The sequence below is a fragment of the Chamaea fasciata genome, unplaced genomic scaffold (genome assembly GCF_029207755.1).
Source record: "Chamaea fasciata isolate MVZ Bird 193981 ecotype frontalis unplaced genomic scaffold, bChaFas1.0.hap1 SCAF_9, whole genome shotgun sequence".
Lineage (NCBI taxonomy): Eukaryota > Metazoa > Chordata > Aves > Passeriformes > Sylviidae > Chamaea > Chamaea fasciata.
Window position 1 is genome coordinate 32868092 of NW_027094094.1, and position 17114 is coordinate 32885205.

General features: G+C 47.1%; 1 protein-coding gene across 9 annotated transcripts in view; it reads right to left on the reverse strand.

Annotated features, from left to right (window-relative positions):
• Positions 1 to 1275: 1275 nt before the first annotated feature.
• MICU1 (mitochondrial calcium uptake 1) overlaps positions 1276 to 17114 on the reverse strand; it is an 84436-nt gene continuing 68597 nt past the window's right edge. For all 9 annotated transcript variants that reach the window (XM_066191795.1, XM_066191793.1, XM_066191792.1 and 6 more), the window contains 4 exons: positions 13028 to 13165; positions 8845 to 8953; positions 3441 to 3530; positions 1276 to 2039 (listed from right to left, as the gene is read on the reverse strand). In XM_066191795.1, coding sequence (XP_066047892.1) covers positions 1876 to 2039; positions 3441 to 3530; positions 8845 to 8953; positions 13028 to 13165 — 501 coding nt within the window. In that variant the 3' untranslated portion in view covers positions 1276 to 1875. The remainder of the gene's footprint in view (positions 2040 to 3440; positions 3531 to 8844; positions 8954 to 13027; positions 13166 to 17114) is intronic.

Here is a 17114-nt window from a genome sequence, read left to right on the forward strand (position 1 = left end):
GGCGGAGAGGCGGGGTCGGGCGCGGGCTGATGACGTCACCGAGCACCGCCCTCAGGCGGGCGGGGCGGGCGGAGGGCTTTGGGGAGCCGGGATGGCGCAGGGAGGGAGCGGGGGATTCCGTGGGGAGAGCCTTGGGTGGCCCCAGGCGGCCCCCAACAGGAGGAGGGGACGCCAAAGGGCACCCCCGGGTCCTGCTCTCGGAGGGGGTTGGGAAGGGAAGGATTAACCCCTTCAGGAATTCTCTCAGATTAGAGTCCTCCGCCTTTATGGAGTTTACTGCCTTTGAAGCAGGTCCTGGCTGCCGGGACTGTGCCCGGGGTGGGCTGAAGGAGACGCTAGAGAGGCTGCTAGGGGCTGTTTCACATTCAGTCGCACCAGGGATGGCAGGAACAACCTTCATTCCAAACGAGAGAATTCAGACAGGGGAGAGCCCTGGGGACTGGCCATGGGGAGCAGGCAGGAGGGAGGGAAGAACAGCTGCAGCCAGGAAGGGCCAAACCTGCACTCTGCACTCCTGCCTTGGTCTGTGGGGTCTGATGTGTGTAACAGCACAGGGACACACACCCAAACCAGCCCAAAGGAGCAGGCTCTGCCTGAGAAATGAGGGGGGAGAGAAAGATGACTCTAGTTGGAGTGATCAGGATCAATATCCCTGTATGAACCACAGAATCCTACAATGGTTTGGGTGGGAAGGGACCTTAAAGGTCATCCAGTCCCACCCCTTGCCATGGGCAGGGACACCCTCCACTATCTCAGTGCTCCAAGCCCTGTCCAGCCTGGCCTTGGACACTGCCAGGGATCCAGGAGCAGCCACAGCTGCTCTGGGCACCCTGTGCCAGGGTGTCACACCCTCACAGGGAAGGATTTCTTCCTAATATATCATCTAACCCTGCCCTCTGGCAGTGGGAAACCATTTCCCCTTGAGGCCCTTGTCAATATTCCCTCTCCATGGTTCTTGTCACCTTCCTGGAAGGCCACAATCAGGTCACGCTGGAGTTTCTCTCCAGGCTGAACAATCCCAATCCTCTCACCCTTTCCTCACAGCAGAGCTGCTCCATCCCTCTGATCATCCTGGTGGCTTCCTCTGCACTCTCCAGCAATTCCATGTCCTTCCTGTACTGGGGAAGGAAAGTATTCCAGGAGTGATTTATCCCCCCTTTGTCTTTCCAGCTCTGGAAAGTCACGGGGTTTCCCCCCTTCCAGAACACCCCATCTGCAGTGCCTCAGCCCCAGCCTTGGGGGAGGATGGGCAGCAATGAAGAGACAGAGCCAGGCTGCTGTGAGCAACGTCTTTACATGGTATTTTACAGAGGGACAACACCCGGAGAACGACACTCATCAGCCCCTTCCCAGTACAATTCCCCACGGAGAGGGCTCTCCATTCAGGAAATCAATTAGAGAGCTCCTGCAGCAGGATGCTTGTGCAAGGCAGGAAGGGCAGGAGAACCAGTTGCTCCACTACTTTTAGCTGCCCTTCTGCAATAGGTGCAGCATGGAGCTTTTGGCTGGCTGAAATCCTGGTCTGGGATCCAGGAAATCCAGGAAATGCCCAGCTTTTCTGAGGAGCAGTCTGAGAATCAAAATAACCCCCGTGCCATTTTTTCCACAGCATTAAATAAAGGTGATTTGGGGTCCAGCTCTCGAGCAGGGCACATCACACTGCAGAGGTGGTGGCAGCCAAAGTCCTTTCCTTATTCCTGAGAGAGAGGAATATTAAGGAGCCAGCAGCAAGCAAAGACAACAGGCGTGGATTTCTAACTTGGATTGACAAAACCCTCCTGTGACCAGACAGCCTGGGCTCTCCAGAGCCTGGTGCCACCCCTGGTGCTGTGTCAGGGCTGATCCAGGGAATGGGGGTGCTCCTTCACAACCCTGCTACTGCTGTTTGGGAGCTGTGAAGTCCCAGGCTGTCTCCTGGGCACACTTCCACATGGCCCTCATGAGCCGTGTGAAGCCCATGTCCTTGGGCTTCTCCAGGCCTCGCATCAGACGCTGCTTCATGATGGCAACAAACTCCTTGTTGCTCAGCTCCCCGTTCCCTGCAAAAAGGAGGAGAAACAATCACAGACCCACCACCAACCTCCTTGAAATTGTAACTCTAAAGGGCAGCAGCCACGAGTGTCCTTTCCTGCAGAAACTGAGACCAAATTTGGCTCCCACTTCCCAAAATATCCTGCTAAGAGCAAGGGTTTCCGTGCCACAGAGTGTAAATCCCAACCCTATGGATGCCTGCAGGAGGCAGAAAAGCAAATGCAAACCAAATGTCCGTGTCCTCCCAGGAAACACTGCTTTAAGTGGTTTAGGAAGCTAAGGGTGCACAAATTTTTCTAGTGGAGTAGATGATTTGTTGATCTGATGAATGAGGTTGTGGAGGATGCAGCCACTGGGCAGCAAAATTCCAGCAAACGATCAAGGGGTGAGCAAAATTCCCTCCAGTGCTGCAGGTTTTTAATGTTTGTAAACACTGATGGAGTGAAAACAACAAAATCATAATAATAAAGGTCTGTGCCTGCTTTTCTACTTGGTTTCTTCCTTGGGGGACTCCTCTGGCAACCAGAGTCTTTCCCTCCAAAGATTTGCTATCAAAATATTTAGGAGATTCTCCTCTGAGAGAAGGCAAACAGGGAATATTTGGATGCACTTCAGCTCATTCTAATCTCCAGCCTGATCATCTGACTTGAAAATTGTATCAGAACAGTGGTACTGAAGCACAGAGGAAAATAAAACAGGAGATGTGACCTTAGAAAGGTGCAAAAGGAGCAGGTGGGGTTGAAACCAAGAGGGACAACAAGGAATAAAAAAATCAAATACATTTTTCAATGTTCATACTTTATGCACCAGTGCTGCCGCTCAGAGCTGCCAGATGCTGGTGCCTGTGCTGGAGAAGCAGGGTTCCAGCCAGGACTCTGATTTTGGCTCGGCAGTTTTGGGCAAATGCAGAATCTCCTTCTTTCCAAGTCAGAATTGCTGTCACCTGGCAAAGACTCCAGTAACTGCCGTTAAATCAAGCCAGGAGTGCTTCAGTGTGACAACAACTACCCCGGGGTGCTCCCACCCTCTGCAAAGTCACCAGCTTCCCAGCAGGGCACAGAGCTGCTAGTAATTAATTAAAAATTAAGCTGACATTTGTCTAGGACTTTGGAGATAAAGCCCCAGACCGGCTCCTCTCCAACACTGGGGCACAGCAGTTCATTTTGTTAAACAAACTGGAGTTCTGGGGGGGGGGGGGGGGGAAGGAGCAAAGCGTGCACACCAAACCCTCCCCATCCGTGCTCCACAATCCACACCTCACAGGGTGGCTTCCATTGGATACTCTTCCCCAAAGGGCAGGGGGATCAGCACAGATCCATGGACAAGGAGCATGGCAAGAAGAGCCCTTTTCCCCTGGATTTCTTGCCCTGGATTGACCCTCTCCTGGCCTGGCTGAGGTGCTCACTCACCATCGCAGTCGAAGAGCGCGAACACCACGTCGCACACGTGGTCCGAGAGCTCCACCTTGGCCACGGTCCTGGCCACTTGCTGCATGGTGACTGCAACAGAGAGAGGGCACAGGGTCACACAGGGCCCAGCATGTGCCAACCACAGCAGGAGACTCCAGTTCCTCCATGAAAACAGCCTTTGTGTCTTCAGAGAGGCCTGGAGTAAGCTTGATCAACCAGGCAGCTCCTTCTGACAGCATTCCGAGGATGATACTCTGTCAGGCAACTATCCCAGCAGGCTGGGAATTCCAAAGACTGCTTTTCCTGTTGCAACCCAGTAACTGCAGAACGAACCCACCCACCCTCCTGAAGGGAGCAGACCAGATTAACCTTGCGATAAAGGATTGTAAGGAATTATTTCCTTTTTCTCCACTGGCAGCAGAGAAGCAAGCAGGAGTTTTATTCCCACCTTTAGAAAAGGGCAATCCATGGAGCTATCAATCTGGCAAGGTCAGGCAGTTGATTTTCCTGCACAAATAGGGGGAAAAAAAGAAAGCTCCCTCACTAGGCTAGTGTGAATGTACTTAAAGTTAAATTGCTTCTCTACAAAGCCTGACCCAAGGAAACACCATCCACAGCAACTGGGATCAATGTTTAGCTGTGGAGCAAAGGAAAAGAGGGAAGTGGTACATCACAAAACCAGGCTGAAACTACAAACAGCCTCTGCTTTCCTCCACAGCATCTTTATGGGTTTCTGCACCTCTTGTCCTTCAGGAATTTTGGAGAGTTAAGCGTATCACAGAAAGGAAAAAATAATAATCCAATATATACCGTAACTGGATTAATTACAAACTGCATAAAATATTTCTATTAGGATTTTTTTTTTTTTATGAATGCTTATATTATTGGTACCTTCCACCCCATTTCTGGTCCCCTGAGTGAAATCTGGGGTTTTCCGAGAGAAATTCACAGGCACCACCAGGTCCTTTTCCCCAAAAAACCTCTCCTTTTATTAAATAATGCAGGAGAAAATTGGAATGATACATTGTATATATGTAAGATACATATAATCTCAAGTAAGACCCTGTTTTTTCTATGTAATCATTCTTTTTGAAAGAAATTTCTTTTCTCCATGAGTGATGTAGCTCCAGTCAGCAGTTATTACTCTGTATTTCCTCAGACAGCAATGCCAAATTTCATTTTATTTGTTGTAAACGTAAAACTTATCTCAAGGTGCTTCACCTTGATGCCATCCTCCCCTCCTGGTGCCCTAGGTACCCTATGGCTGTAGCCTTACATATAAAAAAAAAGTTAGAATGGCTTTCTACATCACAGAATTCCATCATGGTTTGGGTTGGAAGAGATCTCAGAGCTCCTCCAGTGCCACCCCCTGCCATGGGCAGGGACACCTTCCACTGTCCCAGGCTGCTCCAAGCCCTGTCCAGCCTGGCCTTGGACACTCCCAGGGATCCAGGGGCAGCCACAGCTGCTCTGGGCACCCTGTGCCAGGGCCTGCCCACCCTCACAGGGAACAACTTCTCCCTAACACCAAATCAAAACCTCCCCTTCCAGTTTAAAACCATTGCCCCCTGTCCTAATTCCTTTAATTAGAAGTCAGGTTTTTCTGCTGAGATTTTACCTGCTCCTTCCAACTCCGCAGGGAGTCTCCTGATCCCTCCCCTCCTGTTTATTTTTCACAGGCACAGTCTTCCCAGCTGCAGCTTGTACTCACAGCCACCAGTTCCTGCTTCCTCTCTTATTAATCTAACTGCAAAAGTGTCAGCTCCATCCCATCGTTCTTGCCTGATGTCAAAATGATTTCCACACGGGCTGCATGACTGTGCTGTGCTGATTTTTAAGGAACCATAAGGAAGAGGGAAAGCGTCTCTGCTTTCCACTTCCACACACATGCTCCAGACCACAAGGTAGCTCAGGGAGGCAAATAAAATTAAAGTAAACCTGCTGGAATAATTTCTTTACCATTTCACAAAATGAAATAGATGCTGTCTGGGGAACATCTCTTAACACAAAGCCTGTCCAGGTTTGGGATTCTGGGATAGAAATTTTCCTGGATTTCATACAATCAAAAAAAAAAAAAAAGAATTCCACATTTCTATCTTGAAAAGCTTCTAAAATTTCATGCATTGCTATCTCCCACTGGTTCCTTTAATGAGCCATCTGAGTTATTTTATGCAAGTCTAGTATCTGACACAGTTATCCTTTTTTTCCACTCTGATTCCCAGAACTGCACCGTGAGCAATGCCTCACCGAGTGCCTGCAGACGGGGCTTCGCTCCAGGCGAGAGCCTCGCCAGATGGCAAACTTCACTTTTTCCCTCCAACTTGAGATTAATCACACATGTGGCCAAAAGAATGGACAGCTGGGCTGCTGCCTTTGTTTTCCAAATGGCACTTGGGGTGAAGGGAGCAGAGCTCCCTGCCCTGGGCCATTCCAAGATGGAAAGGCAGGACACGTGTGTTTTGGCCTCCCAGAAATGAGTCTCACGTTAATGCGCACGTTTCATGTCAAGGCTCCCAGGTGGGAATGCTGGATGCTATCACTGGTAGTACGGCCACCAAAATCTATTTAACTTTTTACAAATCATTTGCATGAGTACGTGCTGGAACACCCATCCAGGAGAAAGATGGATAAGCCTTATGCAATCCTGTGCACACAGCACATTTCTCCTTGTCTCCTCAAACCGTGAGGCTGAAGCCCTGCAGCTGAGCAGAAGCTGTTTTGACATCAAAGGGAGCATGACAGAAAGTCGTGGAGATCAGGGACAATAAAAGCAGAGCTCCCAGACCAAAGGCAGAGCCAACCCCCTGTTTGTGCAATATCCATGGCCAGAAATATGGAAAGAAAGGAGATTCCTTGGAGACATCCCAAACCTGACTGCAGGTGGCCCAGGGCGAGCAGCTGCAGGGGATCCTGTTGGATATGAGGGTCTCCAGAGAGCCCTCCCAAGTCCTCCCCTCCCAACGACCAGCACTGCCATTATTCCAGAGGAGTAATGCGAGCTGTGCTTCCAGGAGGGCCGACTTCTTCCATCCATCTCCGAGGCAGAGGAAAGCAAGCAGCAATTCCAGGAGTACATTCCAGCTCACCTCTGCCTCCTTCCCGATTCCCTGTCGACTCTGCAGCCGTTTCCAGCAGCATCATTCAAATAAAATGATTTTCCATGAACCTCCCTTTGGCCCATCCATGCCTTGCCCTAAACCCCAAAGGAGTTATCCCACAGCTCTCTGCTGGCAGAAGGGCTGCTTGGAAAGCCTGGCTGCCCACAGTGCCAGAAAAAGTGCAACTCACACCCTCCTAAAAGGGGAATCAGCACCAAATTCAGTTCCTGTCCTGCTTCCATCTGTGAGCCAGAAGTCCTCTAAGGAATGTTTATGATTTAAGAGAATGACAGCTATTATGCTGCTGGGAAAATGAAAGATGGGCTAACAAATAATCTAGGTGTTTTTAAATGGGTCATTAAAATACAAGTTTATGATCCTTTTTAGAAGAAGCAGCAGCTTTAATTCAGCACAGAAAACAGGCTGTCAAGCTCTGGCTGTTTGGTACCAGCCATTTTTTCCCCTCTGAAATTTTAAACAGCCCTTCTAAAATCACAATAATGTTTGCTGCATTGTTAGCAGCAAATCATTACAAATACTAACCTCTTCCTGGTCCCCATCCCAGGGTAATTTTTACATTTGTTAGTTTGTATCCAGCAACCTTGTGAAAGCTTCACTTTTGGGAGGGCACACCCCATTTACAGTTTACTTGATTTCAATCTGATTCCTGCCCAAGAAAGGTTCCCTTACCCCAGCCAAACACTCCCAGCTCAGTGGCTGCACGAGCTCATTAATGGCACATAATTAAACAGCAATCACAGTGATTTACCAACTGCACACAGACCTAAATTCTGCAAAAATGTATATTCCATGACAGGACAAATGCTAATTTCCTGTAGGCACTGAGTAAATTTGATTTGCTGGGCTATTACCTCCTCTGGGATGCTGCAGAAAGGGCTCAGAGCAGCAGCAGCACACCCAGACTTGGTATTTTACTTTTAAATGAAAGAAAATCCTGTCAGGTTCTTTTAAGTCTTAAGGCAATGATGATCTAAATCAAAGAGTACAGATGATTTCCCCCAAAAAAATTTAAGATGAGAAGGGCTGCTGACACACACAAGAAGAGATGTGACACGCTTGTTTCCCTCTGTAATTCCACTGTCCCAAAACCTATTAATGCCTTAGTATTTCCACAACAGCAGCAGTTGAAATAGTTGATTTCCAAAATGCTTAATTCTGCAGCTGCCTAAATAAATCAGCTTTAACTTTGTAGTAGACAAGAGTTTCCACTTAGCCTAAAAATCCTTTAATGAGTTTGCCATCTTTTTTTTATATTCTCAGTCTCTTAAAAAAAAAAAAACCCTCTTAAAGAAATCTAAAGACCAAAGCATGCACTTGTGAGAGATCCTGGCAGCAGAGTGGGACTTTGATTTGAAATATATTTTTGGGTTTTTTTTTCCTTTTTTTTACATCAATGTGTCAGATCTAAGAACATACCTGAGACAGACCAGCTCAGAGAAGGAAACATGAGGTGGAGGAGGAATATATGGATTGGTCTGATCAATAAACCACATTATTAACAAGGTCCCCAGGAAACAGCAGCTCTGAGGTTTGTTCAGCCCACTCCTCTGGACTGTGGGTTATTTGAAATGGAGTCTCTGGACAGACTTTAATACTCAGTGGTGTTCCAGTGCTCTCCCTCTTTCCCTCCAGCACTCCCAGGAGCTCTGAAGGTGTTTTCCCCTGCTTGGATTTCCAATCAGAAATGCAGCATCCAGCCCTTATTTCTAGGCAAAATCTATGATTTTTGAGCAAAGCTGAAACAAAACAAGGGCTGAGCAGTTCCTACTGCCAGCCCCACTGCTGCTGTGCCTCTGCCATGTGGATCAGAGATCTCCACAGAAGATGACTCTGCAAGAATTTTTTACACTCATTTTTGAAGTCCTTTGTATAAGGAAAAAAAAAAAGGTCACTTCAGAAGATGGGGATGGAGAAGAAACACTGGTGTCCCTGGGATCTGGAACCACAGCCCGTGGCACACTCATTAGGTCACATTGCCTCTGCACACAGCAGAATGGTCCTTCTGAAGGTACCACCATGAAATCGCTGCTTTCTCATCCATTCAGGCTGCACATGTCAGCCTTTTTTCTCCAGGTATCTAAAACTGTGGAAGTATAAAACCTGAAATCCCTCTTTATCCACGGATGTAGTGAGCTAAGCACCTCATAACCGGGAGGAATTGCAATTTGGGTACATTTTTAACCTGTCAGCCTGGGCTTGTCTGACATCTTCCTAACTTCAAAGACACGGCATGAGTTGTGCTCCCTCAGGCTTCCAGCACCTGAACATCCCACAGGTTTTAATACCTTTATCAAGAGAAGCTCCAGCCATGTGGTAGAAGCTCAAAGCCGTGTCCACGTCATTTATGTTCTTCAGAAAAGTGAAGAAGTTCTCCACCTCCTCAAATGTCAGCCCCTAGGACAGAGAAAACACACTCATGTGGCAGTGGGAAAAGGACATCACAGACACTGCCTGGAAATGACACAGTGACTCATTGGCCCAAAGCTGTAGCCAGAAGGGAATCCATCTGCACAGTCCAAAAACTCAATCTTGGCACTTGAGGATGTGGGTTGTGACCTGTACTCTTGTTCCCCTCCTGCTTCCCTCCTGGCCCCACCAGTCCCACAACGGGAAGGGACTGAAAACCATTTCTCAGGTGAGCAGACACACCACAAGCCTGTAGTTGGGATGCAGGAAAACAGGCAAACTGATAATTTTTTTTTGAAACCTGCACACTTGCAATGACAATATCAAACAGTCCGTGCACTGTAAGGTCTCTCCCAAGAGATTCAGGGCTCCCTGGGGGAATCCACATCTTACCCAGTGTGGCAGAAGGTGACACTGAAGCACAGAAGTGTCCCAGTTTGCTTTGCTGCTGGAGGCAGGATCCCTGTCTGCTCCACTTCCCTGGGCCAGGTGAGCATGTGCTCGGTGAGAGCCGACACCCACGCTCTGGGATAGTCATGGAAAAACATCCTGAGCTCCCCAGGAGAAGAACTGCCCACGAGCACAGCTCTGGGAACCCCAGCTGGTTACACTACACCTGATTTTATCAGCCTGCTCAGCTCCAGCACAACCACAGCAGTGCTGGGACAAGAGCTGGAGCCTCCAGCTCCTCCAGCAGAGGCACGGCATGGAGCCAAGGGAGGAGGTGAATCATCATCACAGTAATAACCACTCAGACTCCCTCTCTGGGAGACATAAATCAGCTTGTCAAGAGGAGCTCAGGTTCAGGCTCCTCCTATCCTGCCTGGCACGACAGATTGATAGAGCAAGATATTAAAAATCCTAACTGCAGAACATGGCACAGCTCCATGATCTGGATGTGTTCAGCAGGTACTGTCAAGTATAAATTTACACAATCCGCTGCAACTCTGCTTGAACAACTTCTAATCAGGGAAAGAAGCCACTAATCTTTTGAAAGAAAAAAGAACATCTTAAAGGTCTTTCCATACAGATATTTGCAGCTTGTGCCTATCTTTGCTGTGAGTATGTGGCACTGCACTGCTGATCTACGCGTGCACAGACACATGCAACAGCAGCTTTGTCAGCCCTGGACTCATGGATCTGGGCCAAAAAGGATGAGATGGCAAAATGGGAGAGCACATGTGGACAACAGAGCTGACTAAAGAGAGAAATCCCTGGTGATTCTGCAGGGAGCTTTCCTTGAAGGTTTGCCTGCTCCTCTTCCTGAGAGGTACACTAGGATGTACAGCAGACTTAAATTAAATTAAATTAAATACTGTCCTAGGAAAAAAAAAATCCAATAAATCAGGTACTTCTGCAGGAAGCACTGCACAGATCCCTCTGTTTTGTACAATGGTTCTGCAAGAGAAAATATCTTTGCAATAATCACAATGCCTCCCTGCCTGGGAGCAGGGCACTGAGAGTGTGGAAAGCCTGGAGGAACCACGAGGTGTGTGGCCACTTCCAGGCCAGCAGAAGACACTGTGCTGAGATCTGCCTGCTCTGCCTGGGACATCTGAGGTTTGGAATGTTCTAAGCAAAGAGCCATCCTATTTTCCTGGAATTCCCAAAATGGCAGATGCCAAGGCCAAGCAGCATTGCTGTCTGTGCAAAATTATCCCTTGTTTGGAATCCTGGGATGGTTTGGGTGGGAAGGAACCTCAAAGCCCATCTCATTCCACCCCGTGCCATGGGCAGGGACACCTTCCACTATCCCAGGTTGCTCCCAGCCCCACCCAACCTGTTCTTCATGGTCCTTTCATCAGCTGAAAAAACAAAACCAGTGACACATGTGTATCCTACAAATCATGGCTTTCATGTGAACAAAACCACTGAATGTCTGTAGCAAGAATACCAACAGTATTATAAAATTTAGTATCTTTTTGAGGAATCCCATAGGTGAGGCTGGCATCAGGATTAATTCTGTCCCAGCTACCAAAATAAAATAAAAATCATGGACTGGGACAGCCTCAGACAAGTCAACAGATGAATGATCACCTCTTTGAAGGCATTTGTAGCTCCAGCTGTTGATTCATAATCAGCTGAATCCCTTCATCATCCAAGTAATCCTCACAAAATATAAGCAGGGAGACTCCAGAAGCACTTACCTGCTTGTAACATGACAGCTCAAACATCTCCTGCAAAAATTAGGGCTTTTCACCTGGGAACCCAGGTTCAGCCGGGAATTCCACCTCACTGCCAACCCCTTCTCTCTCCACAGAAAAACACCCCAGCCAGTCCCCAAAGAACATGTAGGAGATGACATGAATCATCGGTTTCTGAAGAGACAGCTTGGTTTTCTAGCAGTTAGGGGGCATAAATCAAATAATACCTTGCTTGTGAATACTGCTGATGACTCAGGTCCTTTTTACTAGGAGAAAAGCAGCTGTGTAAGTACAACTTGGGGAGGACACTCATAAGCAATGTTAGACAAAACAGAGTGTGGCAGCTCTGCTGAATAGGCAAAGTTCACCTATTCAGGGTAAGATGGGATTTTTCCTCAAGAAAAATAAAAATAATGAAGGCAGATTAGCAGTTAGCAGAAGAAAACTTATCACTCCCAAAAGCAGGAATGAAGAATAACAGCACTGAAAAATAGCTAAAGATTAGATTAAACCCCGAGTTTTGTTGTTTTGGAGGCTGCCAGGGTTGCCTTGTGCAGTCAAGGTAATTGCATCAGACAAGGAAGACAAGGTTTGGCAGATTCCACAAGAAATCTCTCTTAAAAGAACTGCACTTCCAAGGGAAAGCCTCGCTGGGTGAGTTCGGGACAGTTTCTGGGCACTTCGTCCTCACCAGTGTAAGCAATCATGAATTTTTCACCAATTCTGTTCCTTGCAAATATAATTTTTTTTTTCTCATCCTATTGCCCATTTTCTCTCCTTGAAAGTCCTTGGAATACAGGAAGATAAAGATTTGCTCTGAATCTGGCTGGCTGTAAATAGAAAGACAATCTGGCTGATTTGGGGATGAGGAATAAGGTAAGAACAAGAAGTTCTGCCTCTGGCATAGATGTCAGTGTCTTGGCTTACACACGAAAGGAAGAAAACATCTGCTGTAGGAAACCTTCCAAAATGAATTCCTTTGCCTCTTTTCTCACACATCCAGCTACTCTTCAGTAATATCTATACACACACACACATATATATATATGAACACCCAAAAATCACAGCAAAAGAATCAACTATTTGCGAACTTCAAAACCAGAGCTGATCTTTTCTATTAGACACACATTACACATTTAAGCACTTTTTCCTGCAGAAATCAAATGATTCCTGTTAATGTAGGAATCCCATTAAGGAACAAAAAAAGGAGCAGACCCTGGTCAAAACTTGTGTTATATAACACACTTGGCACCTAAACCAGTTAAGAAATAAACTCCGGTTCTGATGTCAGAAGAAAACAGCTCTAAAACAGCCAGCCAAAGACTTTCCACCCATTCTCACTTTGATGAATTGCTTGTAAATATCCCAGTTAATATAAGAACATTCTGGCTTAATAAAAGAACATCCATTATAGGGGCAGATGCAAAATTCTAATGCTCAATAATTTCTCAGCTCATACTTGCCTTACCTGATAAAGCACATCTTGTGGTATGAATATCTTATTCCAAGGTCTCTCACTGAATTAATGAGTGTAGGGTCTGCAAACTTACTCCTCTCTAAATTGTGAGTAATTTTTCCCAGAAGTTAATAACTAAATAATAAACTGCCTGGTCACAGCAGCTAATGAACCCAAGGTCGAGCCAGGAACTGGGAGCACGGCTTCAGTGTTTGTTCTGGCTCCAGACCCAGGGTGCCATTCAGCAAATTGAATTTTTAAAATTACAGCATCTGTTTTCATAAGGAATAAACCTACAGCCTGCATTGGACACCAACCACTGCACTCCAGCTCTTCCCTCTCTCCACCACGGCTTAACACGGAGCGGACGCTTTTCCGAAGAAAAGGGGGATTGCTTAACTGATTTCTCATCCCAGCCTGGGGCTGAGAAATTTTCCCAAATTTTCCATGAATGCCACAGACCTCTCCATCCTGGAAGTGCTTCTTGAGCTGTTTGAGCATGACAGTGAGCTTCTTGGACTGCACCCCGCTGTACGCCAGCAGCATGCTCCCGAACTGCCGCTCCGTGATCCGCCCATCCACCGGGTCGTGCCGCTCGAACTGCAAGGGAAAGGAAAACAGGGAGATGAAAACCAGGAGCAGCAGAAAGCTCCACCTGAGGTATGAAGCATTAAAAAGGCACCATAAACAATTAACATCGCAGGAAACACTGGTGAAGGAGGAGTCCTGATGTGCTCCAGTATCTGCTTTCCCCAGGATTGTCTCTCCACATTCTCCCTACGTGCAATTCCTTGGACAGCTCTTGGGAGAAGCCTTTGTATCTCACCCTCCCAGTTTTATCCCACAGGACTGGGCTGCTCTAAATAGGGACAGTGGTTAATAAACCAAAGAGAAGTTTTGCAAAGGTCTTCCAATTTTACTCTTCTCTGCTCCGAGGCCTGTACCAGTGTCCCACCAAGGGAAGGTTCATGGATGTCTCCAGGCTTCACCTTCCCCAAGTTCTCATCCTCAGACCCTTCCAGTCCCTGACTCTTACAAATGCTGCTGTGAGGCCCCTGCAGAACTTCCAAAAAGCCCTTGGGCAGAGAAAGGTTTTCTCCACTAGTCCATCTCTCCTGCAGTAGTTTGTCTCCTGGCTTCCAGTACAGGGAAGGAGGGAAGAGCCATTCCCCAGCTTGGGAAGGTGCTGGGTGGGAGCACCAGGTCTTTGCCCACTGAATAACGGGGATTTCATCTTTCCTCTTCCCCCACCTCTGTGAATCTACAAGCATCAACATTAGCTTTCACTCAGTTTCACAGATCTCAACACTTATTTGGGATAGATTGTACCCTTCAAATTTACCAGGAAACACAGCTCCAGCTGATCACAAGCCGGAAGATGACATTTGACAACAAAACTAATTTTTCAGCTCACGGGGAACGACGTGGTACCAGCGATTGACACTCTGCTGCCTGCTGAGTTGACCATTCCTGCCTCAGCCACTCTTCAGCGCTAATGAATTTTTAATTATTACCACATCAACCAGATTTTGGTTGCTTTTCCCAGTGGAAAACCAAGGGATTCCTGACAAGTGGAGCACCAAGGCTGGAGGGATTTGTATGGGGGACTCTGGCAGGAGGGAGGGAGATCCCAAATGGGAAAATTCTGCTCTTCAGCCCCCTTGTGCTTTCACCTGAGTGGCCCACACAGTTTTTTTGGGAAAATGGTGATTTTTACTGTCATCTGATACAGGCTTTGGGCATCACTCAGGATGCAAAATGTGGGCCTCTTCCATTCTCCTGTGCTGGGAAAAGGAGAGGGAAAACTCAGTTGTTGGAAATATTCTTCATTAAAAAGCCAAAGTAGTAGTTTCTGCCACGCCTGGAGAATGCAAAGAAAATGCCCCTGGGACACAAAAATCTGCTGTCAGTGCTGCTTCAAAAGCACCACTGATGCTTTCTTCTGCAGCAATATTCCTAATTTCATCCCCAGAGACACAAACCAGCATTTTTCTACCAACAGCCTTAAAATACCCTGAATTTTAGCAGAGCTTTAGGTAGCATCTTTAATTAAAGGCTAGGAAATGGGTCCAAATATCTCAGATCAACCTCCTAAGTGGTGACTACGCTTAGAAAATCTCAAGTTGGTGTCTGAAAGCTCATCAGCCCCCTCTCTCCCTGCACTGCATTAAGGATCAAGCACTGGGCAGCTCCATAGGGTAGCACAGCTCCCTGCAGATGGAGAAATAAAGAATCAGCTCCTTGCAGTTTTTTTGGAACTAAACCTTCAGGTTGTGGTCAGCTTTGCACTACCAGATGCAAAAAAGACCAGAAAGAAAAAATTAAAATACTTTTTATCTTCATTTTTCTACTGATATGCCACACAACTATTCACAAGGAATAAAAAAAGCCTGGAAACGATGGAATTTTTGCTGCTCATTATTTATATAATTTAAAAATTAACATCTCTAACATCAAACAGAACACTCAGATGCTCACTGTCACGTACAGTGGTGCTCATTGCAAAGGTCAGCCCAGAAAAGGGCTGGGAAGTGAGAGCTGGTCCACATCCAGTTCCCAAATTCCAATATAACCACCACTGAACTGAGAAAAAGCAACAGCATCGCAGTGAGGGATGAAGAAAGTTCAAATCTTGCCTCCAAGCAAGATGTCAGATGCATTTAAATTAATTACAGAAGGGATAAACAGGGTATGTAATTTAAAGAGAAATTTCAGGGAGAGAATTCTGCTTATTTTTTTTCTGGTATGTCAGAGATTCTGTTTATCCATAAAGAAACTGGGCTTCAAAGGATTTGTGAGCGGAAACCCATTGATTCCTGATGAAAGAAAACCCCCAGCTACTCCTGACACCCCCTTTCCTAACCCCCCTGCCCAGGAGCAGTGGCACATCCATACTCTTGTACCCTCTGGAACGTCTTCTAGCCAAACACAACTCACCACTTGGAAATGAAGGAGGGTGCAAAACCTACAGGAATTTTTCTTTCAGTACTCAATACCTACAAACGGTGTTAAAATCCTCTGGCTATTTGAAAAAGCAGAAAAAATAGTGCCCATTCCCAGATAATCACGATTATTTGCCTCCATGCACAGGATGATACTGTACAGGTTATTTTTCTGTTGGGTGGGATGGGGGGGGGAATAACCCCAAACCCTACAAGGAGGGAATGCAGGGCACAGCACACTGGGCTTTATTACAGGCAAACAAGTCCTCTGACAGCCTTTTTCCCTTTCATGGATCTTGAAGAAGGGAAAGCAGGGCCAAAGCAGTCGCTCACACAGCATTATCCAGAGGGGGATGGAGCAGCTCCTGCTCCCAGTATCCCACCGGGACAAACAGAGGACAGGGAGGGTGCTATCCCATCCCAAATTGCAGCCCCAAAATCCACACACACACTCGGCCAGCGAGTTCAACACCTCCGGAGCAGCTTCCACTCGCAGCCACTGGGTGCCAGCAGTGGATTCTGCATCTGCACGAGGCAAGGAGAACGGGATAGAATGCTGGCCAGTGTTCTTCCGGCAGGCCAGGACACCTGAGGTGCTGAAGAAATTAGCTTGAAATAGAAAAGGCTGTGCTTTGAAATTCATTAAAAGCCAACGTGACGCGAAAGGAAATCCAAAGCGTTGATGGAACAGTTCAGCAAGGAAGTGTGACAGGACAGAAGGGAATGGCTTCAAACTAAAAGGAGGGAGGTTTAGATTGGATATTAGGAAGGAATTGTTCCTTAGGAGGGTGGGGACACCCTGGCACAGGGTGCCCAGAGGAGCTGGGGCTGCCCCTGGATCCCTGGAAGTGCCCACGGCCAGGTTGGACGTTGGAAGTTGGAGCAACCTGGGATGTTGGAAGTTGTCCCTGCCAGTGACAGAGGGGTGGAATGGGATGAGCTTTAAGATCCCCTCGAACCCAGGCCATCCTGGAATGCTATGGGAGGGGAAGAAGGCAGGAGAAATGGGGAGCAGCTCTTGACTTCACCAGCTTTGCTAACCCTGTACCAGTTGCCAGTCCAAACATAGAGCAGGGTACTCGCTGATTTTTTTGTTATTTAAAAGATTATCCACAACTTTAAACACGTGTTAAATAGTCCCAAACTCCTCCCCAAACCTGACAGGGTGAGTAGACTCCTGCTCCCCTGTAAGATGAAATGCCCAGTTTTGTTCAAATAACCCCACTCTCCTTCCTTCTGAGAGAAAAGCTTTCTCACATGAGGAGAGCAGAGGACAAATAAGCAATTTTCTCTGCTTCTGCATCTCCTTAATTGCACAACTTTATGGAAAGGCAATACAAGGATTCATCACAAAATAACAGACCCATAATATCTTTGCTTCGCCGTTTTTTTCCTCCACTAACTCAATCCATCTTCCTCTGTAGGAAATCCAACCCCAGGCTCTGAGGAGCATCCAGCCCAAACCAATTCAGAGACACCATCACAAGAAACATCCTGGTGGAAAAAAAACCAACCCAACAACCTGCTGGAAGTTCTTAAATGCAGACATTGGTTTCCTTTCATCTCTCCTTCTGCCAGCAGGGCTCACCAGTGGGAAATGAAGCAGA